Here is a 27790-nt window from a genome sequence, read left to right as displayed (position 1 = left end):
GTCCAAATACTCGCGACAAACGAACTACGTTTTTTTGACATTCGACAGTCTCTCAGGATGAGGTCAAAGATTGCGTGACGAGCTATACGGTAAGTCGAGACTTGTCAGAACCTGAGAAACTTCTCTGGTCTCTCTGAGAGTGAAGTTCGGGAAGGTTGCTGGCAAGCTGTTCGTCATTTTCTGTGTTCTTCGATTTTCGTTCACAGAGTCTGCGAGGGAAGGCTCTATGGTTGTGGAAAGGTAGGTTGAAATTGCTCTCCTTCAAATGCAATGATTTTTCTACGGACACAAGCAAGGGCTGCGAAATGTCGGAGACCCGGCGGAGAATTTCAACTTGAGTCCTGGTGTACGTTTACCGTAGACAGATTATTAACGCCTCAGGGGGCAGGGGAGCCTTGTTTAACCATTTCCCCAGCGAAATTCACCGTACATTGCAAATCAGTCTTGTTGATTCAAACCACGCGATTTGTTGAAAACGGCTTAGATCGCGTGACGCTTAGTGAATGGAGTAAGACTCCCCTGGCGAAAATCCCTGTTCATTAATTCCATAAATTTCAGAGTTTTTTTTTATATTAAATATGATTCTTTCAAAAACTAGATAAAATGCACTGTCTCATACGTGACTCGTCGCAGACTGCGTCATTTTCGATTTTGATGCTGTTTTGTGTCGGCCATTTTGAATTTTAAATAACGGGTTAGTCTGTGCGAGGTCTGGAACCGAGAAATCTTCTGAATTAAAGCTTTAGGTGTTCTTCATTATTCTCGGCACCCAATCGATTGACCCGAAAATTTCCGAAGTCTTCCGGCTTGCCAGAAGTTGTACTGTTTTTCGGTTCCACTCGCAGCTGACCGCGTATTTACAACTCAAAATGTCTGTTTTACGTACGAGTCGTCGTTGCCTCATTTGATGCGAGGGTCCCTGCATTCATGCGCGCAGATATGAAAATCAAACATCATATGTTTTTATCCAAACTCTAGGGCATATCATATCATATAAAACGCTTTACCTTGTTTCAGAGAAGGAGGATTCAACATGGCAGCCAATGGACCCATTAGGAAAAAGATGGTCATTGTAGGTGATAGTTCCTGTGGAAAAACCTGCCTTTACTACATGTTCGTCACAGATCGATTCCCTGTGGAGTATGTGCCAAGAGTCTTTGATGGGGGTTATGTTGGTGCTATCAAAGTTGATGACAAGACAGTAGAGCTAGCATTCTGGGATACTATAGGAGATGAACAATATGACAGGCTACGACCTGTGTCCTATCAGTTCACTGATGTTATTCTGATGTGCTTCTCCATTGATAGTCCTGACAGTTTAGCTATCGTCCTTAAAAAATGGGCTCCCGAAGTCAGGCATTTCTGCCCAGATATACCAATCATTTTGGTTGGTAACAAGAAAGATCTTAGAAATGACGAAAACACAAAGACAGAGTTATCAAAGATGAAACAAGAGCTTGTTAAAAGCGGAGATGGATCTTTAATGTGTGAAAGAATCAAGGCCTATACTTACCTGGAATGTTCTGCTAAAACAAAAGAGGGAGTTAGAGATGTGTTCACAACGGCTGCGAGAGCTGCACTGATGACGAACGAAAGGCGAAATAAACGAAATTGTTGCATAGTGTAAAATTAGTATTACGTTTGGACATGTCGTAGGAAACTCCACTGGAGATGTTTGACCTGCTAAAGTAACATAGGATTTGCAAAACCTGACCCCCCCCCCCCCCCGGTGTTGAGGATCGCTGTACTTTCCGTATCTCTCAGGATGAAAAATTTGTCCCTGGTCACTACCGCTTTGGCAACCTCTTTTCCAGGGTCCTCTCTCTTCCTCGAAGAAGAGAGAGAGCCCTGGGAACGGGGTTGCCGCTGAGAGGACTAAAATCTAAAATGAACGTCATTCGATGTTCGAGAAAACTTCTAGGACATTGAGATAAAAAAGATAGGAATTATGTGTTGGTCAACTGATTTTTATTTGATATTTCCTCTTGATCAAACACGAAAGACCTTGTTTGACCACATTTCCAAACACCGAGAAGAGAGCTAAAAAAATGTTGAACTCTTAGAATTGAACATAAAACAATTTAAGCGCCCCCCCTTCCCATCCCCTTCAGATTCCAATCTTGCCCTGATTACCCATAATGCCCCTTAGATCATGAAACGTCACTAATTTTAGCTGTCAAATTATCTTTTAGGGTGAACTTGAAGAAATTATAATGAAAAAAACGCTCTCGTTTCCGTTTTTAGGCTCGATTTCTGCCGGTTTCTCGAGTCCGGTCCACCAGCGTGGGCTCCTTTCCTGAACTTTGCTGAACAGCGGCTGGTAATCAAGCCCATTCCGTTTTAAATGATATCTTTTAGGGATCAAACATAGCCCGAGCCACCCCAGATTGACCTCCTTTAGGGGTTTAATTCAAATTTTCCGACAAGAATCCGCGACCTTTTAATATGGGTGTCCCCCCCCCCCCCAGGTATAGTACACGTGATGTGGCAATGCCTCAAGAAAAAACCTTCTTGAGAACTGATAATTCTGTCAACAACTTTTATTTATGCATTACCAGATCGTTACTGTTATGAAAGTTATTACTGTACGTCACTCCCTGCCTTAGGAGCGGCCAGTTACGTCAAGAGCTTCGTAGTTTGTCGACCTCCATCTATTTCTTTAGCGTTTAGGAAGTGTAACGCAACCCTAATCCATTGTGTATCGAGATTTTATGTAAATGCGCTGCTCTAATCTTTGATAACTACTAGTTACTATAAGTAAAGCCTAAAAATCTCCATATTTACAGTTGAGTTTTCGTTGTTAAAACCGTTTTCAAGAGCTGACTGCCTGATTTTTATTTATAGTGTTCCCATTTAGTGGTTATTTACTGCCATTTTAGTTTGACACTTAAATAAAGGTATTCATTCATTCATTCATCCATCCATCCATCCATCCATTCATTCATTCATTCATTCATTCATTCATTCATTCATTCATTCATTCTGCTGCGAAGTACTTCTTCTCAATCTCCAGTTGAATCTCGGACTAGTACAAACGACGTGAACTAGTGTTTTATGATGGCAATAAGTCCGACATGCATAGAGTTTTATTTTTATTTTTCTGCTTCAATATATCCGGGAATATAATAATAATTATTTTATCAGCAAGAGGTTACTAAACTAAGTCTAAACAAACGACAGTATATATAACAGAGCTAATTGTTTCAGACCAAAACATGTCAATCACGGGTGGATTCAGTCCAAAATATATAAGGTTCATACCCTTTAAAATAAACAGATCTGTGCAGCTTTATATACGCAGAGGAGTAACCCTTTCCTACTTCTATAAAGTAGTGAAAGTTTTCCACTTTAGTAAACCTTGTCAAACGGAATCTCCAGTCACGGAAAAACATGTTCAAGAGTTCTACTTATTTTACACTATGCAACATTTTCGTTTATTTCGCCTTTCGTTCGTCATCAGTGCAGCTCTCACAGCCGTTGTAAATACATCTCTTACTCCCTCTTTTGTTTTAGCAGAACATTCTAGGTAAGCATAGGCCTTGATTCTTTCACACATTAAAGATCCTTCTTCACTTTTTACAGGCTCTTGTTTCATCTTTGATAACTCTCTCTTTGTGCTTTCGTCATTTCTCAGATCTTTCTTGTTACCGACCAAAATAATTGGTACATCTGGGCAGAAATGCCTGACTTCAGGAGTCCATTTTTCAAGGACTTTGGCTAAACTCTCAGGACTGTCAATGGAGAAGCACATCAGAAAAACATCAGTGTCAGGATAGGAGAGAGGTCGTAGCCTGTCATATTCTTCGTCTCCCACCGTATCCCAAAATGCTAGCTCTACTGTCTTGCCATCAACTCTAATATCACAAACATGACTCTCAAAAACTCTTGGCACGTACTCCACAGGGAATCGATCTCTGACGAACGTTGTGTAAAGGCAGGTTTTTCCACAGGAACTATCACCTACAGTGACAATCTTTTTTCTAATCGGTCTGTTGGCTGCCATCTTTTCTGAAACAAAGTAAACGTTTTATTATACATAATACTTAAAGGAAATCTTGGCTAAAAAACAGTTTTGTCTCAAATCACAAGCTGGTGTTTGTGCTAAACTGTTTGAGCAATTTGGAGTCGATAATTCTCTACCTATTTTGAATGCTCGGCTATTGCTTTGAGCTATTTTTAGGATTTCAAATTTCCCACGTGCTGCCATGTATATTTTTGTAAAGCTTGATGGGACATTATGATGTCAATGCGCGGTTGAACGTTTTTAAACTTGGAAAATATTATTTTCCAAGTTGTAGTGGTGGAACGATTTCACTCCATCACTCCTTCACTTCTTCACTTCCCGTTAGACATTTGGAAACCGGGAAGGGCACTCCCACATGAAAAGGCAAGGGATGCTCGTCGGAAAATATGAATTTAACTCCTAAGGGAGACTATTGTGGACGTTGCTTGAGCTTCATTAGACCCCTAAAAAATACCAATTCAAACGGAATAGGTTCGATCACTAGCCACTGTTCAAGAAACGATCCCTCGCGCACTTGTAGACCCGACTCGCGTACTCGAGAGATCAGCGGAAATCAAGCCTGAAAACAGAAATTAAGATGATTTCCGCAGAACATTCGAGCAATAATGGAAAAAATTAAGTCACCAAAAAAAACTCATGGCATGGTATTATTTTGAATACAGTTAAGAAGAACTTATCGAGACTTAAGCTCTCGAGCTGACCCCGCGAGAGAAAATTGAACTTGAAGTTATCTATATTTCACTTAAAACAGACGTTTCGCTTTAGTTACAAACACACGCTTTTTAGTATTCGTAGGAGGTTTGACATTAACTTTCTCGAGAATGCTTGAGAATTTAATTGCGGGGTCACTTAGAGAAATGAACTAAAGTTAGTCGTTTTCAATAGCATTCCAAAAGTTACCGTGCTATGAGTAGGTTTTTAGCAAATACTTTTTGCACTTATTGCTCGAACTTTGAGCGGAATCCGTCTTAAATGAGAGTGTTTCTTTTGTTATTAATTCATCGAGTGCACCCTAAAGGACAACTAAAAATGGCGACCTTTCGTCATCAACACCCTAAGAGACCAGAACCCTTGATTTGTACCCGAGACGACTAGCATCTCCGGACCTTTTCATATAGGAGTCCCCCTCCCCCACCCCCCTTTTGGGTTTCGAACATCAGCCGTCGAAGGCCGTTTTACAGTTGCTTACAGAGTGTCAAGTTAGTTATGTTCGAGAGGTAGAAGGTATAACGATTTTTTCATTGTAAGGAAAATAGTTATGGTTCTTCCTTAGCGATTCGATTCAGGGAAAGTCTTCGTATTTTTTTCTTCCCAAACCTACGTGATATTGTGAGTTCGAAAGCAATCAATATAAACGAATGATTTAATGCTCCAGACGATTTTTTTAACACAATAAACGGAAAGACAAACGCTACCTTTCGGTAAAAGGTTTCTTGACAGAAAAAGAAAAAAACAATGAAGAAGAAAAAGAAAAAGAATCTGTCATCACCAGTGGAGTTCACACTCCCAACGTCTCGCATGGCGACCAGCGCTTATTACAATGCGCAGTTAGCGGAAAGAGAAAATCTAATTATTTACTTACGTACCGCAGGCTCAAGTGTTTCACTCAGTCTTTTCCTCACTTTTGACCAAACAAAATGATCTAGCCGTTTTTGACTACAGTACTAGGAAGACATGTACAGATCCATGCAATGTGAAACGTGTACGCAGGTCTGAGTAACAAACAAATTTTTAACGTTGAACTTTTTCATTTGGCAAATATCGCAACACACCCCTGAGTGGAAAAAGGCCGCGTGCGAGTATGGGCTTGTTCGAAAGCTAGACTGCCCCTCACGTCACAAGTATTCCCTTAATGAGCAATGCCTCATAACACCCTTTCATGATTTATTTTCCAAGTTCAGTGGCTCACAGCCACATTGCTTGAATCTAGAGATATAAAAGTGCTAGCACTTATTTACAATTCACATTCCAGATGAATAAGTTCAGAAATCGTCTTCTGTAGACTCCATATCTCTGACCGCACAATGACGTCATAAATTACCATAAAATCAACATGGCGACGGCCAGGTGATTTAAACTGAATTGAAAACCAAACACTTCATATTCTAACCACTTACAGAGATGTCAACTTAAAACCCCGGGATCAGTTAGGGAGAACCATTAGGTATACTTTGGAATATGAACTGCTTTTCAGCCAAGTTTCCCTTTAATGTGGTAGAACCGTTTCATCTAATGTGTTTATTTTCCATATCTTTGTCACGCTGTGTGTACACATAGGAGAACAACTCGTACGTAAATAGACATTTTGACTGAATCGGTAAATACGCGGTCAGCTGGTGCGAGCCTGGACTGCGAGCAGTCTCTCTTTTCCTCGAAAATCCGTGAGGAACAACGCAAAACAAGTGAGCCTGCGAGCGTGACCGTGAGCGTAATGTGCGAGCGGCTCAGACGCTTACTTGTTTTGCGTTCTTTCCCACGGATTTTCGAAGAAAGGAGAGACTCGGCTCGCAGTCTAGTGAGAGCCGAGTAGACTCCGAGTGGAAGCCGATAAATTTCGGAAATTCTCGGGTCAACCGTGTCATTAGGGTAACTTGCCTGAAGTTGGAGCGTTGTTTTTGTAGCAAACAAATTCCAACCTACCTTTCCACAATCAAGGAAGCCTCCCGTTACAGACACTGTGTACCTACAGCAGTCGAAGAACTCAGAAAATGACAAACAGTAGGCCAACCACCTTCAATTTATACTCTCACAGTACATGTAGTTCCGTAGGTTTCCCCTAATGCAATGAGGTCAGCACCTCATTGCATTAGGGGAAACCCCCTTGGTAATGAGTTGGTTTATTTCGTCATCCTGGATCAGATTCTTCAAAACCAGGCCAAGAGAAGATCTGTGAATACAAGCAGTACAAGTCTTGAACACTGCAGTCCCGTTTTATTCTGTACTGGCCATTTGCGAGTCCTATCTTAACCTGAAGCATAGAAATTGAAATGAATTTCGTAATTCGTCAAGCCGCGCTATGGATTCGTCACGCAATCCTTCCTAGGAGTTAACAGGAGCGGAAAAATGCTTTTATTCCTTTCTGGTTTCAAAGAATTTCTCACTTAATTGTTTTTTTTTCTGAAATATTGGATATTGCTTTTTAGCAACCTTTCTCTTAGTATCCGTCTACATATCTGCTTATAGGGAAACTTTTCATTGGAAAGACGTGTTTTCTAAAAATAGTAGCAGATATATCAGACTGTCTGAAATGTACTTTGGCGCACTGTGATCATGTTTAGGAGCCTCGAAATGGTCCTTAATCGTGATATCAAACAAAATTTCGATGTATTCGAACCCGAAACAAATCTTGCAAATACTTTTCCTTTGAATTTAGTTGTTTTCAACTGCACTGTTATCGATTACGCGAAACTCTTTGTTGTCACTCTCCATTTTGTTCATGAATACGTGACAAGCTTTAGGGTGTAGCGTGACAAAAATGCTGACGTTATTTCCGCTTGGTAACTTCCTCTCTAAAAAGGGGACGTGAGCAGAATTAGAAATAGTACTCTCAAACATCACTGAATTTACTGAGCCCCAAGGAATGGGGCTTCTAGAGTTCAAAGGCGTCAAGTAAAAAAAATATGAACTTGGCTGGTAGCTGCAGTGGCTAACAATGGTTGTCGCACACACTAACGGAGCTCAGTCACGGTGTTTTGAAAAATTGACGGAAAGCTGAAAATAGTAGTTTACTAAGATAGAAAAACACCAAAAAGAAAATAATAAATCATAGAGGAACAAGGATGGTTAAGGATTGATAAGATTGGCACGGATTATGAATAAATTACTATATTTAGAGAGGAAGCCACATCAGCCTTGATTTTCACGCGGGTCCTCAATCCTGGTCGAATTGGAATTTGGAGTGTTGGTTTTTGTGGAGGGAGGAAAAACTGAAGAACACGGAGAAAAACCCTCGGGGCAAGGCGAGAACCAACAGCAGACTCAACCCACATATGACACCGGGCCAGAATCGAACCCAGGCCACATAGGTGCGAGGCAAGCGCTCTCACCAATGTCCCATCCCTGCTCCCCGACGAACGATGAACTTGAAAAATTGAGATAAAATTTCGTTAAACGACGAACATGAAAAATTTAGGCTTAAGTTTTCAAGATACGCAAGCCGTGACATAGCTCCCTTAACTACACACAAATAGCATGAAAATTTAGCAACGCTTTCCGGCGAATCAAACGCTCTCAGATTTGATCAGTAAAATGTGTTGACATAATTGTTTCTGCGAGTACTGGATGCAAAGGTATCGCATTTTTTTACCTTTGTATCTCGTTCTTTGTATTTTGGAACAGAATTAAACATTGTCTTTGAATCATTAATTTTGTTTTACGTCATCTGCGACCGGTTCCTACAGAAGGAACTTCGGTATCTTAGCTGTCACAGATCAAATGATACAGAAACTACTTGCATAAGTTTACTTCCCTTTCCCTGTTTTTCGCCCATATTTAATTTTCCATCATTCAAAATTGGCGTTTACAAGATCAACACATATATCAAGCCAACATTTCTTGTATAACAACAACGAAACAACAAGCCCTCCGCCCCACCCCCTATCCCACCGCGGCGGGATTCCCATTGTGTCCCGCAAGAAGTTGTGCCATATAATGAAACCCTTACTGACGAACCTTGTTCGGTCAAGATGGCTGGATATTGGCCTCGTTTTCTTTTCATGTGTGTATGAATCTCGAGTAAATTTCGGTCCATAAAAACGCAAAAAAGGCCAATAACTAGCCATCTTGACCTCACGCTTGGTCAATAACCCACGTGTTTTAGTCTGTTTACTTTTAAAATAATGGTCAAAACGGGAACTGACCGTCAGTCAGGGAATGTTCTGAACATGTTCTTAAAATTTTGGTTCATCTCAGCATTAATATAATTAGAATTAATTATTTCAGACCAAAACATGGCAGTGGTGGATACAGACCAAAATATATTGGGTTCATACTCTTTAGAATAAAACATTTCTGTGCGGCTTCCTATACATAGAGGAGTAACTTTTCACTACCTATATAAATGGCAGGCAAATTAAATATATCATGGAATTAATTTTTATTAAACAGTTTGAACAGTGTTGAAATGTTGTTGATGTTTAAGCAGATCAAAGTTACATAGAGAACAGACAATGAAATTCTAACGCTATTTTTGTTTCCATCATTTGCAATGAAGCAGAATATGATCTTTGTTTGAAATTAGGACGGGAATATTTTCAGCCTAAATTAAGCCTTCACAAGTTCATGGCGCCTATCTAAGAACTAAAACGTTAAAACACGCGTGAAAGCCACACCACCAGGGTCCACCAGTGGGGCTAGTTTTGCTTCAAGCTTCTAATTAGTTAGCAAAAACTCTGGCTTAGCTGTGATTGGTCAGAAATGTTTTACGATTTCTTAGTTGATCAAACAGCTCAGGATTGGCCGGGGGGCGGGGGGAGGGCTCAGCAAACGGCAGTCAATTGAAAGTTCAGTTCGCCACTCGGGAGGGGAGAACTAAGGTTTTACATTCGACAGCCTCAGGAGAGAAAGTCGTGTCATGCAATCAACTCTGGCTTGCAAACCTCCTGAAACAAGTTCAACGGTTTTTACATAATACGGCATTTTCGTTGATACCACTTTTTCTTCTTCTTAAGCGCAGCTTTCGCAGCCGTTTCAAACACAACTCTTACTCCCTCTTTTGTTTTAGCAGAACATTCCAGGTAATCGTAGGCCTCAATCCTGTCACACATTAAAGATCCTTCGTCGCTCGTAACTGGCTTTTGTTTCGTCTTGGACAACTCTTCCTTTATATATTCATCATTTCTCAGATCTTTCTTGTTACCAACCAAAATGATTGGTACTTTAGGGCAGAAATGTCTAACTTCAGGAGCCCATCTTTCGGAAATGTTCGCTAAACTGTCAGGATTATCAATGGAGAAGCACATCAGAATAACATCAGTGTCGGGATAGGAGAGAGGTCGCAGCCTGTCGTAACTTTCTTGTCCCGCTGTATCCCACAACACAAGCTCTACTAACTTGCCATTCACTTCAATCTCGGTCAGGTAGTTGTCGAAAACTGTGGGCTCGTGAAAATCGGGAAACTCATCTTTGGAGAAAACAAAGAGAAGGCTTGTCTTTCCACAGGCACCATCACCTACAATAACCAGCTTTTTTCTTATGCTTGCCATGTTGAATCTTCAGCTTTATATGCTAAGTAGAGAAAACAACATAAATATTAGCATAGGAACAAATTTATCATCTCCCATTTTAGATTAAAACTCTATATTAAAGGCTTGAAAAAATATAGCGTCCACTCTTTTTTAATAAGAATATACTTATTCTTCTGCTGATTTTAGGGTGAAAATATTCTTGAGAATATTCTTAGATTATAGCGTATGACATTTCTGTTTTTGAATATATTTGGTTTATGAACGGTGTTAAAGCAATTTTGCAGCCATCCTGCAGGCATTTAAAACTGATATCACGCACATAACTTCTTGTAGAAATGTTAACGGCTAGTGTTGTTTCCGTTGTTTTTTTTCGCCAGTTTTGCCATTTAGAGAAAGGAAGAATGTTATACGGTTTAGTTAATTAAACACATATAATTGTATTGTATTTACAAATTTCCAACACACAAAATTATATTCTTTTCAAAATCTCAGCCTCAGGTTAATTCTTAAAATATTCTTAAAATTTCGGAAATTTCAGCCTCGATATTCTTTTAAAATATATTCTGATAAAAGAAAAGCAAGAGTGTAATTTTCCTGGGATTACACGGCGCAGAGAATTCTTATATTCTAATCGGCCAATGGAGCGACCGAGCACCGAGTCATATAACCGTAACATTACTACTTTGTACTGAAGGAGCATTCGCTCCATGGAAATAAGTTATCAGTGATGCCGAGAATTAAAATGAATTTCACGCTCAGTTAATATTAAATTAATTCGCTTGCAAAACCGACTTCACAGCTACCGCTGTCTGTACTATTGATCGAAGCATAATTCAACCTACCTTTACTCCTTCACAGATGTCGTGTACTTAACTCGACGAACTCAGCAAATAACCATTAACAGTTGGCCAGCCACATTCAATTTATCTTGTCAGAGATAGTTCCCTATTTCAAGGTGCTGACCTCATCTCAGAGAAAACCCCACGGGCTTATTTATCCTCTGATTTGATTCGTCAGAACACAATAGATTTCACACATCACCGAATTTTCCTGTTTTATTCTGGACCAGCCATATAAAAACCGGCCCGCGCTACACAAACCTTTGCTTTGTGGAATTGGTTAGTTCTTCGGTTAACGAGAACGAAATATTTTTGTCCCACCACAAAGTCCTCCGAGGTTTAAAATCTCTTACTACTAGTTTTCGCTTTTTCATTTGCATTGACGTTTGCTGACAGCCCAGTTTGCATATCTACTTATAACAAAGCTTTTCATTGGACACACGTGTGTTCTAAAAATAGTCACAGATATAAACATGTCCGAATTCTGCAGTGGACTCATTTCACTCCAAAGCCGGATGAAATCCTGAACAAGGTTTTTGACCGTAACAAGTTTGAGCGCGGATAAATAGCGAAATCAAGACAATTTGAAGCACACATACCCGAAATAAATTAGTTTTTAGTTTGAATTACTTTTTCTGCTCCATATCTCTGGCGCCTCATTTCGCTTCTGATTGCGTGACAAGAACCGTGACAAACACGACGTGGGTTTTCAATGGATGACGTCATTTCCGCTGGATCTCAAGGCCGCGTCCACAACTCCGGATGAATTTGAAAACGGAGGCCGCTTCACTCTGAAAACGCATCAAATGTTTTCCGTCCACACTACGCCGGATAAATTTGAAAACGCAACAAACACCGGTCATTTTGGATTTGTGTTTGAGGAAAACTCGGCCAGGGGGAATTTAACCACGTCCTTTTCGAAAAGCTTCGTTTTCAAAATGTTTTCTGAGCCCACTAAAACGAAAAACCGGCGTTTTCAAATTCTTACGGTTTCAAGAGCGTTTTCGAAAAGCTCCGTTTTCGTGACGGATTAGTATGGACGGAAGGCCTAGCAGGAGAAATGAAGTTCCGTTTTCAAATTCCTCCGGAGTTGTGTAAGTTCCTCTTTGCAAAGGTAAACTTTACGTATGCAAACCAAAAAAGAAAACTGCTCTGAAAACGTTGCTAGGCTGTTTGAGCTCGAAAGCCTTACTGGCAAACAAATTTGCTTGTTTGTTCGAGTTTTTAACGCGACAGCTCAAATATTGTGAACTGTTTCCATGAATAACAAATTATTTAGACCTACAACGAAGTGTGAATTCAAATTTTATTAAAACAGGTCCAACGGAGTTGCCGGAACCACTGTTGAAGTTTTTACAGATCAAAGTTGCACACAGCACAAACCATGAATAACGGCCACAAAATTTCCTTTTACTTAATTTGTACAGAAGCAGAATATTAAACGTGGGTAAAGACCACAGACTTGAGTCTAAAACCTCAACCAGTACATTGCTCCTCGAATTCTGTTATACTCCTGAAGCTGATCAATTGGACCTGAGGATTAGAAAAATATGAAAAATATTAGCGCTCAGTGACCGCCCATGTTACGCGTTATCGCGTCTGTCCACGCGTGGTCATTTAAAGGGCCAGTACACGCGCGCGTGAAAGCGTGTATCCACGCGTGTTGTAGTGTTACAGATGAGAGTCACTTGTTCCATTATTCAGGCGAAGACAACACCAAACTGCCATGCATTTCGCGCGTATCCACGAGTGATCGCGCCAGTCACGCGGGGTCACACAAATCCCGCGAAAGACAATCGTCACACAAAAGAGAGCGGATTTCCACGCGTGTTCTGGTATTTTGAAACAAGTGTTTCAAGTCGTAAGTTTCATGCTTCGAACGAAAATAACACCACATTCACGTTGATGCTTAAAACATGTTTAGCTTCACATGGTTAAAGATTGTTCCATGATGAAATCCACCCGCCATTTTCGTCTCTCACGCGTCGACAAAATTATTCTCAGAAGCAACCGCGCGACTGAAATTGCAACGTGGATCCCCGTGTGAAACAATAAAACCAGCTATTCCTTACCGACTCCAACGATTGCGGGACAGCGATCATAGATGTATTTTGAGGCGATTTCTCTAACCATCTTAGCATCAATCATCTACGAATTAGAGTATAATCAACAGCTCAGTGGAGATAACGGTCAAGAATTTAAGCCTTATGATTATGATTTCGAAGAGAATATCAGAAACATTTCTTACACCAACGTTAGCAATAGTCAGTGATTTGTTTTTGCAGAACGGTAGCGACTACGCAAACGACAGTAGCCTGTGAACAAACTCCGGCAGGAAGGGCTAAGAAGGAACCCGGCTGAGAGTGACGTGGCCCCTCGTCTCTCTTCTATCCTCTTTCTTCCAGCTTCCTCTCCGCCCCTTTCTCCACTACAGAGCTTGTTCACAGGCTAAACTACAGGTGCACATTAGATAGTCAGCACGACGAAAGGTTGAGAGGATGGAAATAGATTAAATCAGGAAAAGATTTCGTTTTCAAATTGAACTGAAGCCATTTTGTGGCCGTGAATTTTTCGTCTCACCTCAATTCTTCTGTCGAGTTCTGGCAAGGGAATACGTCGGCCGTATGTCAGCATTTGTCTAGAGGGACAAAAAAACATTTTTAACGCTTTTTACGCTACCTAGAGGACAACTAAGAACCCCTTTAAGTTCCGCCGAGCTTTGAAACACGGACGAAGCATGCACCAGACGTTTAAAAAAAACTTACCGTCCAATATCCTCACAGATGGGAGTCGATCCTACAGAAGTTAATAAAACAATTTGGATTAGCGATGCTTCGATTTAAAGGTTCAAATCGAGAGGCCAAAATAAGTTAGTTTAACGCCCTCCTTCCAATAAGGGAGCACCTTAATTTCTTTGAGGGGAGGGGGTGGGCAATTTTCTGGAGCATGAATTTTGTAACATTAGGTTGTGCATGATGTTTTTATGGTGGGAAATAGCTTATGTAAGAAGTTTCTTAACATGACCTGGATAGTGGAAAGCATTTGCTCGATGTTTTTTTCTCATGGCTCCCCTTACATGATTTTTGCTTCACCAGTTGTTACTGTGCAGGATTTTATTTTGGAAATTACCCCCCCGCCCCCCCGCCCAAAACACAAACGGTCCGTCCCTAATCATCTATCTCTATTTCAATACTGAAGCACTGGATATGATTTTACGCGAAAATATTCCACGTTTCGTGTCTACAGTACCCTTCCTTTCCTTCTAGATTCTTACACTGTAATCAACAATCCATATATCTTTCCCCAAGCGTACTATCTTCCCCCTTTCTCTCATTCCCTGGGGCGGATCTAGGGGGGTTCAGTCGAACCCCCCAAATTAAAAAAAAGATGAGACATAATGACACGCTGACTTGCCCTCAGAATTCTGGAAAACCCATTTACGAGGACCTCAATTTCAAAATTTTCCGCCGGAGGATGCCCCCGGACCCCCCTACAGCGGATCGCCTTTGGCGGTACGTATTTTGAACCCCCGTCTTTAAAAGCCTGTATCCGCCCCAGCATTCCCTAAAGTATCTAATCTTCTGCCTCTCCCTAGTGGCTAATAACACACGAGTCATACCATCTAGCTGCATGAGTATGTTGGTTTTCAGCAGATTCTTAGCACGAGCCACCTCGTGGTCTGTAATACTGGTGCAGATACGCATCCTACACAAACAGAAAAAAAAACATCTTCCAACAACTGCCTTACATCATTACACAACTAAAAACCAGTGACATGAAGGATCCTTACTTATCCAATTGATCACTTATGACTTCTAACAGAAAATTAAATCGCCACGAGCTGATGGCAGTAGTGTGTTAGTTCCTAAGGGTACTCTATAAATCTTTGGCTAGGGGTGTGCAGCTGGGACTCTGAAACGTTTACCCTATACTAGATTATGATCAGCTTGATTTTGCAATTCTATTCTAGATTATCCCTACCCTATCCCAGATTATCGTAGTTCAGCATAGGGTACCTAAACCAATATCTTACAAAATCACCTCCGAGATTCGATTTCTATTACACTACCCCGGGTAAAGAACCCTGTTCTAGACTAAATTATTTATACACTGGCCACTTTTCCCGACCGGTAAAATACACCCTATTCTAGATCAAAACTGTCCGATTTCTGTACCCTATCCCAGACTAAACTGCCTGAAAATCATACTCTGCACAGCAGCACACGTTCATAACGCTTACATATAGAGTGCCCCTCCTCCTCCGAGGTTAGTTCTTCACTACACTGTAATCAAGGCAGAAGAGTGCATAGTCTTTTCATTTCCCACTTTAGAAACGAGAAGCAATCTTGGGCGAGCCTTGTCTCGCAGACACGTGGGGATCGTTGCTATGGTCACCATGGACGGTAATGGCTTCCCCTCGTTTGGTCTGTCCCTATTTATGGTCCCACAACTGACTGCAACATGACACTTGCACCAGATTTCGTCTCGTTTCTAAAATGGCGAATAGTTTCAAAACATGCAACTGGGAACAGAGTTGGTCACATGTTCTAGTTAGTTTCCTACTGTTTGCAGAAAAGTGTGGGGAAAAACGGCTGCTGATCAGTCCGACTTACCATTCCTTCTGAAGACAGTATGTTGTATCTTCAATCTTCATCTTGTCAGCTACAAAGTAGAGACCCCTTAAGTGGAAAAGAGGAAAAAGCGTTTTACAGAAAGCGAGATGTGAGGATCCCATTGGTTCACATACTCAACTTCAGATCAAGTAACTAAAGTATTACATGTATTGTACAAGCTTATCTTTTTGCGAAAGACTCTAGTGGATCCTTTTCCTGTTTCTAGAAAGACCTTAATTACAAATGTAAGCTGAACCCCATTCAAACCTAAAAATTCTGGTAAATTTAGGGGAATTGGTTTGACAACCTAGACAATAAGCTTACCAGAGTCCAGTATCTGTATAACAGGTATTAAAAGACATGAAGCTATGGGCCAAGTTATATTGAACCATATCCTACAAGATAGAGAGAAAAACAAGTAAGATCTTAGCAGTTTGTTGGCTTGAAATGATGAAATTGTTGGGTGAAAATCCTGAAGTAAGATTGGTGTAACTGTAATGGAAAAAATTAATTAATTCCCAAAGGCCATGATTGTGTTTATACTGATTATAAAGGTATGAGATGAACATGTGCAAAAGCTGACTGGAACCCTTGTTTAATCATGACTTGAATAGGGGAGGGGTTGCCTCCCAAGCTAACCAAATACCAGGATCAGGTTAACCATGATGTACAGGGGTAGATATGCATTTGGATTTTGTTTAAAAATTGAAAGATACACTGTAAAGCATAAATAGCCATTGATGGTTGAAGGGTTTAGAATCTGGCATTGAGAAAATACAACAGTACAGTTATTTGCAGATTGTTTGTCACTGAACTTATTACCATATAGAAGTCTAATCAAAGAACTCATGGCTTCCAGTTTTGCACGGAGACATTTCAAGGCTGTGGTCCAAGAAAAATTACGAGGAGCCCAAAGGTTCCTAACCATGAAATCCCAAGTGCCCAGCACTTGATAACCTTATATGAAAAAAGTAAGTTTTTCCAGTCGCCCAGTGGTAAAAGTTGGTTGCCTGTGGCACCCAGGCACTTCTAGAGCACAGCCCTGCCTTTAGTTTATTGTATAACAAGCTTCACCTAATTGCAGCAAACTAAGGTACTTTATACAAATGATTTGTAAGGTTAACCAGTCACGGTAAGGTCACTCTACCTGTGCAAGCTTGCTACTGATGTTTCTTCCAGCACTGAAAGATCTGTCCCAGCTGCCAATCAGCTGCGGAAATGTTCAAACAGAATATGTCAAAGGTGAGCTTAATACATGTACGTGTAGGAGAGTTTAAGCCCTGCTGCTGATGCTGGATAGCTGGTTCTCTATGAGTGGAGGGCATGGTGGCCTAAATGGCTAGTGTGTTGGACTAGAGATCAGGAGTCCTGGGTCTTATTCCTACCAGAACTTTGGTTGTGTTATTGTGTTCTAGGGTGGAACACTTCACTTTCACTGTTCCTCTTTTTATCTGAGATTACAAAATATTGGGTCAGCTGTAAAAGCAACCTGACAAAGTGCCAGTGATTACCTGCAATAAACTAGCATCCCATCCAGGGGAAGTAGCAGCGCTCATAGCAGGTGGAAATTTACCCATAAATAACCCACAGTAGGTAGCATCTGAGACGGAAACTACCCACCCCTTGCTACCCTCCAGTACTGGCATAGTAACTGACTTCTCTACATCTCAGTAGACTGGAACAGACTAACCCTCAAACCCCTGTACTTTGTGAAGAGCTAAGTACCTAATCAAGCAAGTACAATCTATACTAGAAACGGGTTTTGTTCAAACCCACAAGTGAAAACAACAATATGGCCAAAAATATTGGGAGTTCAAAAATTGAGTGTAAATTTCTCCTCAATTTTTGACAAGGAAGCAAAAGGCATCTTCAAATAATCAGGACATGTCGAAAATTCAAGGGTTTAAGAAGTCAAGACTGCACGGTGCCTGTAATGCAAGAACTAGAATAACACATTATTTCTCATCTTACCATATTAGCGACCATCAACCCAAAGTAATCAGGATGAGTCCAGCCACAGCCCTCGACAGCAATGGCAACATGAGCCAATGGCATGTCATCGTCACGGAAACGGATCTGTTGACAAACAAATCTTCATTATCTACTAATTTTACATCAGAAACTAAACATACATACATGTTATGAGGTGACGTTATACATTTCTGCTTCCAGCGATTTCAAACACTTTTTTTCAGGAACATTGAATTTTGTTTAACTCAGTAACTCCATGTATAACATATGCCTACAAGACTTGTATTTTCTCCTAAGTAATGCTTAGAATAGTTTGTCTCTGTCAGGAAATGAGATTCACAGTTAGTTTCATAAAATGTCTAAGTTCACAAATTTTCAGTCCAACTGGAGGACCAGAATGAGTTCAGCATTTCGTCACACAGCTGGAACACAAAACACGTGAGCCTGCTACCTATATAAGACCCCAAGAGCATGGAGATATTTGTACTTGTTTCATGAATTCATAATTTGTACTTTCGCAGGTGACAATGGATAACAAAGAAAATGTATGTTTACATTATGAAAGGAACAGCATATTTTGATGGTCATAATAACTGTGTGAAGTCAATAATTTTAGTAATACAAGCGAGTTATAGACAATGTTGACATAATTTTTCTTTGACATGCCTCAGGTACAATAGAATTCACTCACCTCACTGCCAGTATATCTGCATGGCTGTAACACATCCTGTGATTCATACGTTGATCTCAAACCACTGAAGTGTTTTTCTGCAAGTTCTACTAGTGCATCATGGTCAACACCTGTGCCAACACAGCAAAGACAATGCAATGAATCCCTAACTTCTACTTAACTCTTTATAACAAAATCAAGGAAGAAGATAAAGAGAAGTAAGGTGCTAATCAATAGCAATTCTGCTGTATAACAAAATTCTGCTAAGGAGAATGTTTACAATTAAAGTGACAGTAAATGGAAAGGGTCCTTATGGACAGTGTTAGCAATATTTGATTTACAATAAACATTACTGAAAACACACCAATTTTGCTCAACACTAATACTGTTTCTTTTGTTGTTTGTTTGGCCAATTTGTGCCTCATTAAAATCACCTACAAGTATAACAGTTATGAAAAAACTGTTTGTTTTTCTTGGTAGAATCTTTCGCAGATTGTCGAACAAGAACCCATGATAAGCGTTTTGTTTCTCTGAAAAATAAACTCAGCAAAGTGGTACACACCACTGGTGATTTGTTTTGCTGAACTGATTTTTTCAGTTAAAGTAGAAACCACTTTGTGTTAATGAAAATATCTATACTGCTACACTCACTCACTGGTTTTGCTGACAACAATATTACCCAATAGTTCCAAAGGAGCCATGGTAAATAAAGGTACATGTTAGGAGAAATTACCTCCAGCAGCCGCAAGAACCATTCTTGGAGCACTGTAATGTTTACTAATGTATTCTACAAGATCATCCCGAGTTATGGTCCTACAAAATAAACATGACAGGTCAAAACTTCATGCCAATTTTAATACTCCCCAAAATATCTATTCACTTGGTAACTATAGTCACTAAGTGTGCTTGTCCACTAGATTAGTTTAATGTACAGTTTACCCACACACAAAAACCCAAGACATAAATCCCCTTCTTTTCTCTATTCACTGGAGGATTGTATTTTTATGATAACTGCAGAAATTCTTGCCTGCGCATTGGCTAATTTTCATTGTCAATAAGGGGACAGACACATGAGTTTATAATTTATGCAATGCATCAATGAGCAAGAGCAGACAATTTGAGAATTTGTTATCGTAAAAAACAAATTGACATCAGTTTTTCATGCATCTGTCCTGTTATTGACAAAGAATTCTGTCATAACATTGTCCAAGTAGTCTGCAGATCCTACTTTGACAATGTTAGGACAAAATTCATTATCAATAACAGGACAGACACATGAAAAACTGACATCAATTTGTTAAATGGAAGGAACATTTTGTGCCTGAAATGGGGAAGGATCATTGTGACGTGAAAGGATGGGTTGGGGCAAGAAGGCAGGGGGAGGATGGCACAATGAGGGAAGGGCAGGAAGTTATTACATGTAGCAGTAATAAGTAAGCAAGACTGAACTTGCAGTTATGTATTTCAACCTTGTAATGAGCAGTATGTTTTGGATTATTTTTACTTACTTGACATTATGAGTAGGGCCAAGAATGGTCCTTCCAAGAGCTGTGCCCTGGTAGGCTGTGGCATGAAGATGATCAAACACCACTTCCTCCAGCTGTGTGTCAACTTCCTGCATTTCACGCAGGATAACACCCCTTTCTCTTTCAATTTCTGCTTCACCAAGAGTTGAATTCTGAATGATATCTGCTAGAATGTCTACAGCTGTAAAGATTCATAAGAGATTGATTAACCAGAGCAAAACCTGTTACATTGCAAAATTAATGCTAGTAAATGCCATAAAAGGAAGTCAAATTGATAAATTTGACATGAGAACAACCCAGCATAAGTACATGTAAGGGGGGCATTTTTACATGTAATGATTAAACAGGACTGGAGTTCTTGCATCAAGGGATGGCAAGCACATATAGCTTCTGGTAGTGATGTATCTGTTTCAGTTGGTGGATTCACTCATCAGAGTGTGTTTCTACACCCTGATCATCAGCTGCTGAAGCTGACTGATACCAAAGGATTCCTAGCAGTCATCAGGAAGGTGTGATCAAAGCATTTCTTCCTAAGGGTGACCAATATCTAACAATTTCCCCTTCCATTTACAATATATTATGAAGCACTCATCCCAAACTGGCCAACACAAGCACATTTTATCAAAGCTTCCATACTATGAACCAAGAACACCCAATCCAGTGTCCAACACAATACATGTAACAGTTAGATCACCATGTTCCTGCAGTGTCCATATACATCACCTTTAAACATTACCTTACCTTTAGGAATGTCTTGACTGAACACCTTAGCATAATACACAGTCTGTTCTCGGGAAGTGTAAGCATTCAGATGTGCTCCCATGTTCTCCACCTCCAGCTCCAGATCCATCTGTGAGCGATTCTTTGTACCCTGTGTTCAGAGTAAAATCATTTACGTGTATTTCTTTCCAGACTTTAGACTAAGATTCTGAACGTGGGTATCGAAGATGTATGTATGCCCATGTAGCTACAGACAGACTGACTGATCAATCAATCAACAGACAGACAGATGTCCCACAGAGGAGACAGAGAAAAGAGGGGAATAGAACAAACCTTGAATGCCATATGTTCAAGAAAATGTGCAACTCCATTATTCTTTTCTGTTTCAAATCTGCTACCTGCATCAATCCAAAGACCCACCTAAAAGACAAATAGAGAACAAAGCGGACACAATGTATAGACAGCTATGCACACATATGGTTTGCTAATTAAGAAGTGTCTCAGCCAATTACAGGTACAGTGACTGTCATAAAATCATTAGACTGGTGTAGAGTATGACCATACAGCTCAATATTTCATGTTTATTTACAGATCAAACCATAATTTATTGAAAATGAGCTTAACATCTCAACTGACAGGAGGCAGACCTGTCACAGGCTGAAGCAGATAACTCAAGCTCAATCATTAACAGTCTTACTATGATGAGAAAAGTGTGTCCAAAAATTGTTTTATTGCCCATTAGAAAACCCTAAATCACAATTTCAGAGTCAACTTTGCAGCATTTTGAAGCTCTCTCTGTCATGTAATTAGAGACCTCTTTGCTATTACTTCTTCTAAAGCAGACCAATGCATGATGTTATGATCAAGTTCTATGTGTATTGTGTATTGCCTGCAGAAATAACATCCCCACTTCTTTTCACCCCACTATCTGTAGAATTATATATGGGGTGCAGCTTATCATTAATTTTAACCAACAAAATGGAAATTTGGGTTGAAAGTCAAATGGAAGGGTAATTGTCTGGAAAATCCAAAATTACAGACTACCTCCAGAAGAAGTCCTCTTTTTCCATTCAGAACAGAACAGCCAACATTTTCTTACCATTTGCCTTTTACGTTTTTCAGTTTTCCAGTTTCTCGCTAGGTGAAAATATTACAGGAAATCAACTGTAAATGGTAAGCTCCATCTTGTTTGGTTGGGTTGCTGAGTTTGGAAAAACCCTTACTATAACGCAATGGTCATCCCAACCCGACTATTCCAACAAATGGTTAGCACCCATAACATCCAATTTAATACCAGCATGATTTTAGCTGCATGCGCTCACAGTCAATCAGAGTAGAAAATAGAAAATGCATGATACAAAATCTCACTTAAGTCAAGTGTTGTGTATACATACCATAGCTGTGGAAAGTCCTGAATCTTCTGTAGCAACTTTCAAACCATTTGAAAGGGTGGTAACTTTAGTCTCTGGCACATTGTATAATGACTATAACAACAGAAAGAAAGTTGAAATTCTCATTGCTAATTATCTAAGGAGTGTTTTCTTATGTGTTTCGAGACTGGTTAGGATTTCATTGAGGGTTGGCAAAAATTTAAACATGTAAAGGTTTACTATACATTGTATACTCAACACAGACATCAGTGAAATCTGATTGATAAAATCTATTGTCAGATATCTTTAGTTAAGAGTCTTAATATTTAGAAACTCTAGCTTTAATCAATTTTGAAAACTCTGCATATCGTAGCATGTCTGTCCTCTCTCCATCCCCCATTGGTCTCAGGTCACACTCCTACCACCCTCTGTGTTTTCATGGTCACCAGTCATTTAGCCCCCAAGTCAATGAACCCCTAGCTGGTTAGCCCCCTACCTGAAGTCGATTAGTTCACATTCACACCTAAAGAACAAGAAATAGACAGTGTTTTTGACTTCTGGTTGGGGGCTAAACAAGGGTGGTACAGGAGGTCTATGGCATGGTTCATGAACAGAAAAAATTGAGGATCACAGATCACAGATAAAAAAAATTTTGCTTTCCCGAATCACAAAAATAAGCAAGGAAGATACTCATTTTAATAACCTGTTCTTATACTAGAAAGAGTGTTTGAAGAAAGAAAAATCATGAAAGGCCAAGTCAAGGCTCCACATCTAAGTCACTCTCGATAGACAACTCTAACCATTTGGAGAACCCGTGTCTCAAAATCACGTAGAATTGAGTGGTGAAATCATGAATATCGGGGAATAATTCAAGTTCTTCACGGGTCATGCAAAACCTTCAGGTCACGGATCAGGAACAATAATTTCCTAAATTCACCTTTCACATAAAATAAAATCAGTTAATCATACATCACACGAATACCCCTGCACGACCCTCCTAAAGGGTTAGGGGCTATACTTGACTTGGGGACTAGATGAGCGGGTACCGTTCTCAAATTAATGTTTCTTTGATTAGTTAATGTGAAAAAATAGTTATGAGAGAACAAAAACATGAGTGCAGAAGCCAATGTATGAGGGGGCGGGGTGGGTGATAGCTTGCACTGGATTTCAATACTGCAGTAAAATATAGTGTATATTTTGTAGGTCAAAATGAAATTAAGGTTAAAATGATCTTAACCTAGTTTGATTTGCAATTTCCTTTGTCTTCTAACCCTAATTATTCATGATCCATGAATAACCAGGGTTAAGAGACAAAGGAATTTCATTCTAACCTGAATTTCATTTTGACCTTAAACATATCCATGTACTAACTGAATACAAATTTCATCACCCTACGAGAGTCATGCCAACAATATTTACAGAAGTTATGTAATTTAAAAACAGTGCCAAATAAGTATAAAGAACATATTTAGCACAATAAGCTAGTAGAAAATGCTTTTTATCGACTGTATCGTCCCTTACCTGTTCATACGAGAGAGCTGTTGATCCATACCGTTTACAGGCCAATATGCCGGTTTTACCCTGCAAAAACGTACAGAGCAACTTTTTGTGATCTTTCCGCGAAAAGAAGTCGAGCTTTATCCATGAAACACTTTGAAAAACTGAAAAGTCATAACTACTGCATGTTTTAGACATACCTTTGGTGTTACAGAAAGAAAACTTGCTAATCTACCGGCGTTTTTCAATCCAAGACGAAAGGCGATCGGAGACGCCATGTTGAAACGCAAGGGAAAGAATCGATAAACCCGAAGAGGAATGGGTATGAAACTATGACACGCATATATTCTAGAGGTAAAACGCTGACAATGATGACGGCTGGCTCCTAAGAAACCTGCACTCTCATTCTTCATAAGCTCTTTGGGACAAAATTTTCGTAAAAAAATTGTTGATTCTGTCTGCAATTTGGATTTCAGGCTCATTGCATACTGTAAGTCTAGTAGATGATGAGAACAGAGCTACCTATTGCTTCTTTATGTCGGTTTAATAATGAGCAACTCAAACTTTTTAATTTGACAGTTTTGAAGATCCTCGTGGCCTGAATCAAACTTGGTTCATTTCCTGTGGATCAAGAATCGTTTGGAGTGAACTGTTAAAGTACTCATAATGTTTCTCACAAGATCAGAATATGACAGGTTGGTGTCCTTCACGATTCTTGTAGTGGTTGAAGATTGCCAAGTGATTGTTGGTCATGAACAACTAAAATCAACTAAAATTGTATGATTCTGTTAAAAAGTATAAGAGCTTAAAACAGTACATGGTTTTATTATGTCTTTCAGAGGTGTGAACACGTTTTCACCAGAGGGACGCCTTTTTCAAGTAGAATATGCAATCGAAGCCATTAAAGTAAGTCATTTTTTTTTATAGAAACATTTATTCTGATCAAACCAAAATGAGGAGCTTGCAAGATTTCTAAGATAAGAGTTGATTGAATCAGAGGTTTTGTTAACTCTCATATTGGTTATCATTATCAGCGTGATGAGGCAAAGATAAAGTATGTACGAGAGTTCACGAATATAGAGTAAATGGCAGAATCTTGCTAGTGTCATTACCCAAATCTCTCTTGTCGACTCTCATGAAAATCTGAAAAAGGTCTAGCTTATCACATTGTTAAGCAGGCAGATTTAGAAAATCAACAGCTTGACGGTGCTGTCTGGCAGTGAGTCACGCAGTCATATTTCTGTGAGCTTTATGACTGTCTGTCTTTCTGTCAATCAGTCAGTCAGTCAGTCAGTCAGTCAGTCAACCTGCCAGCCAGCCAGTTAGAATAAATATGCCAGTTCAGACATCAGTCAGTTAGACATTTACCCAATCATTCCTTCAGTCAGAGAGTCACTCAATCATTCCTTCAGTCAGTTAGACAGGCATTCAATTAGTCCTTCAATCAGTCAAGCAGTCAGTCATCAGTTAGTCTCTCTGTCTCTCTGTCCCGCTGTCTGTCTGTCTGACACTCAGTTACTAGTCAATCAGTTAGTCAAAGTGGCAATCAGTCAAGTAAACAGTTGTTATTCACTTAATGATAATTATTAGTTGTATACTGGTTAGTGTACCTATCTGTCCATTTTTTGGCTCTCAGTGGGAAAAGTGCTTCATTAATACTTTGACAACAGACTAAATGACAATATCACTGTACATTGACAATGATCTAATTTTTTTCTCACAGCTGGGATCAACTGCAATTGGTATACAGACATCAGAGGGTGTAGTACTTGCTGTAGAAAAGAGAATTACATCTCCACTTATGGAACCAGCAAGTGTTGAAAAGATCGTGGAAATTGACAGTCACATAGGTAATTCAACAATCTTTACTGCTAGCCTGTGAAGCATGCGTATTTTGGCGAGTGAGGGCATTTTGATCAAGTGAACACCATCTTAGATTCAAAGTCAGAAGAGGCTTGTGGAGAGATGAAAAGGTGTCTAGAGCCAATACCAATAACTTGTAAACACAGAGAAAACACCTACACTGTGGGCTATCTTTACTGCATTAGATTCAAACTCATGCATACTTTACTCTTGTTAAATTATTCAAAGTGATTATTTAATGTGATTTATGTTTAAGGTTGTGCCATGAGTGGTCTAATCGCAGACTCCAGAACAATGGTGGATAAAGCAAGAGTAGAAGCACAGGTACATTTCAATTCCTAATCGTTAATTCAGGGAAGGGGTAAGAACGAAATAGTATGTTAGAAAATTAAATTCATGATGGTGCATGTTAAAGTCAAGATCCATGTTACAAAATACATCACCATAAGTTTGCTTTTCTGTCAAATCTGAGCCCTGATCTTATAGTGATGACAACTTTATAGCTATGAACCATTTAGACCTAAAACAGAACAAGTCCTGTGATGTGCAGCGATGAAACTATTCACTCTCATTTTCTATGAGTGATATAGGACTTGGCAGCACCTTGCGTACTAACTGCTCATAGAAAAGTTGTGTTTGTAGTTTAGTTGTTGAATAGTATATAAAATTTTTTAGGATGTACATAATTGCAATTCTGTGTGTTGTAGAATCACTGGTTCACATACAATGAGCAGATGAGTGTAGAAAGCGTCACACAAGCAGTCTCAAACCTTGCACTTGAGTTTGGAGATGACGATGCCAGAGAAGGTGCTATGGTAAGGCTCTTTCCTCAAACTACTTCGCTGTCATCTGCACTTATTAAAATTAGTAAAATGTCATTTTTCAACAGAGTCGTCCATTTGGAGTTGCTTTGTTATTTGGAGGAGTGGATGCTAAAGGACCCCAACTGTAAGAACTAAAAATTATATGATGTACTGTAAACTGCTACTTATAAGCCCTCGGCTTATACAACTTGAAAAGGGTTTTTGGATGAGCTTATAAACAGAGGGGCTTTTATCCAGGGGACATATTAAGCGGAAATAAAAAAAGGGGTTGAAATAAGCTACAGTAGTGTTGATCAAAATACAGTTTTCATGTACTGATTTTTAATTAACACTTCAAAACAACATAATAAGTCAACTTCACTTCATTTTAAACTAGAGAGGTACATATCTGGGGGCTTATAATTGGAAGTAATATTTTGCTTACATGTAGATGGGCTTACAACTGGTGGGATTATAAGTGGGAGAGCTTATACTGTAAAAGGCAGTTTATGGTATTCTACAGATAACATTTAATTAGCAAATTGCACTGTTGTTATGTGAACATGTGGTAACAAGTTTCTTTGTCATTTTTTGTCTCCTTTAGTTATCACTTAGATCCATCAGGAACATTTTTCCAATACGATGCTAAAGCCATAGGTGAAGTGACATTAAATTTTGTTTCATAATTTAGGATACAGTAAAAATAAATGGTATTTTCTTGGTCATGCGACTGCAAATTCAGATTATTTGAGTTCTCCCTGAATGGTCCTGAGGGGGCGTGTTTAAAACACGAATTGGTAGAATGGCAAGAGTCAATGTGAGATATGGGTGTCTGCAAAGGTTACCCTTACAATTACTGAGAGCTAACCACTGTAGAGTCTGTGATATTTATACTAACCTGAGCTCTGTTTAGGCTAAACAGAGCAGTATTTAGGCTAACTGTAGTGCCATTTTGCCATTTCTTGTTCCAAACACACCTGTCCTGAGGGATCTTGGTTAATAAGAGATTTATATTACAACTGAAAATGTTTAAAACAATTCCACAGTCATGAACCTAAGAGACATCATAAACTTCAATTCTAGTGCACAACTCTGATTAATAGCTGTCTTATTGTTTTGTGGTCTCTGAAGTTTTCTAGTGAGTCTGGTGAATGGTCCTTCAAAAACCATGAGTCTTGCAAAATTGTTGTCGAATTACACAAGTCATGCAGTCTCAATTTTGTCACAGACCTGTCTTGGAGTTTTGCAAGGCTAAGAAAGTCCTGAAGTCCAATTTTTTTTATATAAATGACGTCTGAACGTCTTAGCGGTGTGAATGGCTTACATTCTCATTTACAACACTGTGAAGTCTCGGGCTTGGGTTTGTGAAGAGAAATGCAAGTCTTGCCTTCCCTCAAAGTCTAACATTTACCATTCGCCACCCCTTTATAGGGATAACCTCTTGACCATTTAGAATGTACCATCACAGTGGTAACATTTTTGTCAGAACATCCCCAGTACCTGAAAAAGAATTCTGACTATCATTTGTTAACAACTTGTAGGTTCTGGATCTGAAGGTGCCCAACAGGCATTAGAAGAGGTTTATCACAAGGTACAGTAATCTAATAAGCCATCTCACGGCTTTCTCTCCTGAGGGGGAGAATCCCGTATTAAAAGGGAGGGGGTGCTCATCATAGTTCTAAGCATTGAAAAAGTGACTTGGTAACACT

General features: G+C 39.5%; 4 protein-coding genes and 1 pseudogene across 6 annotated transcripts in view; 2 read left to right on the top strand and 3 right to left on the bottom strand.

Moving 5' to 3' along the window:
• The first annotated feature begins 23 nt into the window (after positions 1-23).
• On the top strand, positions 24-1721 carry LOC145502641 (ras-like GTP-binding protein RHO). Its single transcript, XM_081481984.1, has 2 exons — positions 24-240; positions 1018-1721. Exons 1-2 carry the CDS (start codon positions 227-229, stop codon positions 1625-1627), a joined length of 624 nt encoding a protein of 207 aa, XP_081338110.1. The 5' UTR covers positions 24-226; the 3' UTR covers positions 1628-1721.
• On the bottom strand, positions 1722-7028 carry LOC145502642 (ras-like GTP-binding protein RHO pseudogene; annotated as a pseudogene). 2 transcript variants are annotated; one of them, XR_014051373.1, is made up of 2 exons: positions 6665-7028; positions 1722-4008 (listed from the first exon to the last, which is right to left on the bottom strand). The product of XR_014051373.1 is annotated as a ras-like GTP-binding protein RHO pseudogene, transcript variant X1 (transcript). The 2 variants fall into 2 exon arrangements; XR_014051374.1 differs by having other exon boundaries at positions 1722-4003.
• Positions 7029-9479: 2451 nt separating this feature from the next.
• On the bottom strand, positions 9480-10492 carry LOC145502547 (ras-like GTP-binding protein RHO). The gene has a single exon (XM_081481873.1). It carries the CDS (start codon positions 10225-10227, stop codon positions 9646-9648), a length of 582 nt encoding a protein of 193 aa, XP_081337999.1. The 5' UTR covers positions 10228-10492; the 3' UTR covers positions 9480-9645.
• A 1848-nt stretch (positions 10493-12340) lies between these two features.
• LOC145460476 (mitochondrial-processing peptidase subunit beta-like) lies at positions 12341-23711 on the bottom strand. The gene is made up of 17 exons (XM_081445311.1): positions 23616-23711; positions 23440-23499; positions 21943-22032; positions 20882-20968; positions 20570-20699; positions 19811-20009; positions 19036-19115; positions 18324-18433; positions 17633-17737; positions 16809-16871; positions 15986-16056; positions 15662-15727; positions 14668-14753; positions 13814-13844; positions 13629-13686; positions 13121-13196; positions 12341-12581 (listed from the first exon to the last, which is right to left on the bottom strand). Exons 1-17 carry the CDS (start codon positions 23691-23693, stop codon positions 12517-12519), a joined length of 1455 nt encoding a protein of 484 aa, XP_081301437.1. The 5' UTR covers positions 23694-23711; the 3' UTR covers positions 12341-12516.
• Positions 23712-23789: 78 nt separating this feature from the next.
• The window catches only part of LOC145460478 (proteasome subunit alpha type-5-like), a 5515-nt gene continuing 1514 nt past the window's right edge, over positions 23790-27790 (top strand). Inside the window, exons 1-9 of the mRNA XM_081445312.1 lie at positions 23790-23905; positions 23995-24110; positions 24255-24321; positions 25139-25265; positions 25535-25602; positions 25986-26093; positions 26168-26226; positions 26686-26738; positions 27623-27672. Of these exons, the coding sequence (XP_081301438.1) occupies positions 24082-24110; positions 24255-24321; positions 25139-25265; positions 25535-25602; positions 25986-26093; positions 26168-26226; positions 26686-26738; positions 27623-27672 (561 nt within the window). The 5' untranslated portion in view covers positions 23790-23905; positions 23995-24081. The remainder of the gene's footprint in view (positions 23906-23994; positions 24111-24254; positions 24322-25138; positions 25266-25534; positions 25603-25985; positions 26094-26167; positions 26227-26685; positions 26739-27622; positions 27673-27790) is intronic.

Source organism: Orbicella franksi, chromosome 11, assembly GCF_964199315.1.
Source record: "Orbicella franksi chromosome 11, jaOrbFran1.1, whole genome shotgun sequence".
NCBI classification, from domain to species: Eukaryota; Metazoa; Cnidaria; class Anthozoa; order Scleractinia; family Merulinidae; genus Orbicella; species Orbicella franksi.
Note: the sequence above shows the minus strand (reverse complement) of the source record. Positions and strands in the feature narration are given on the sequence as shown.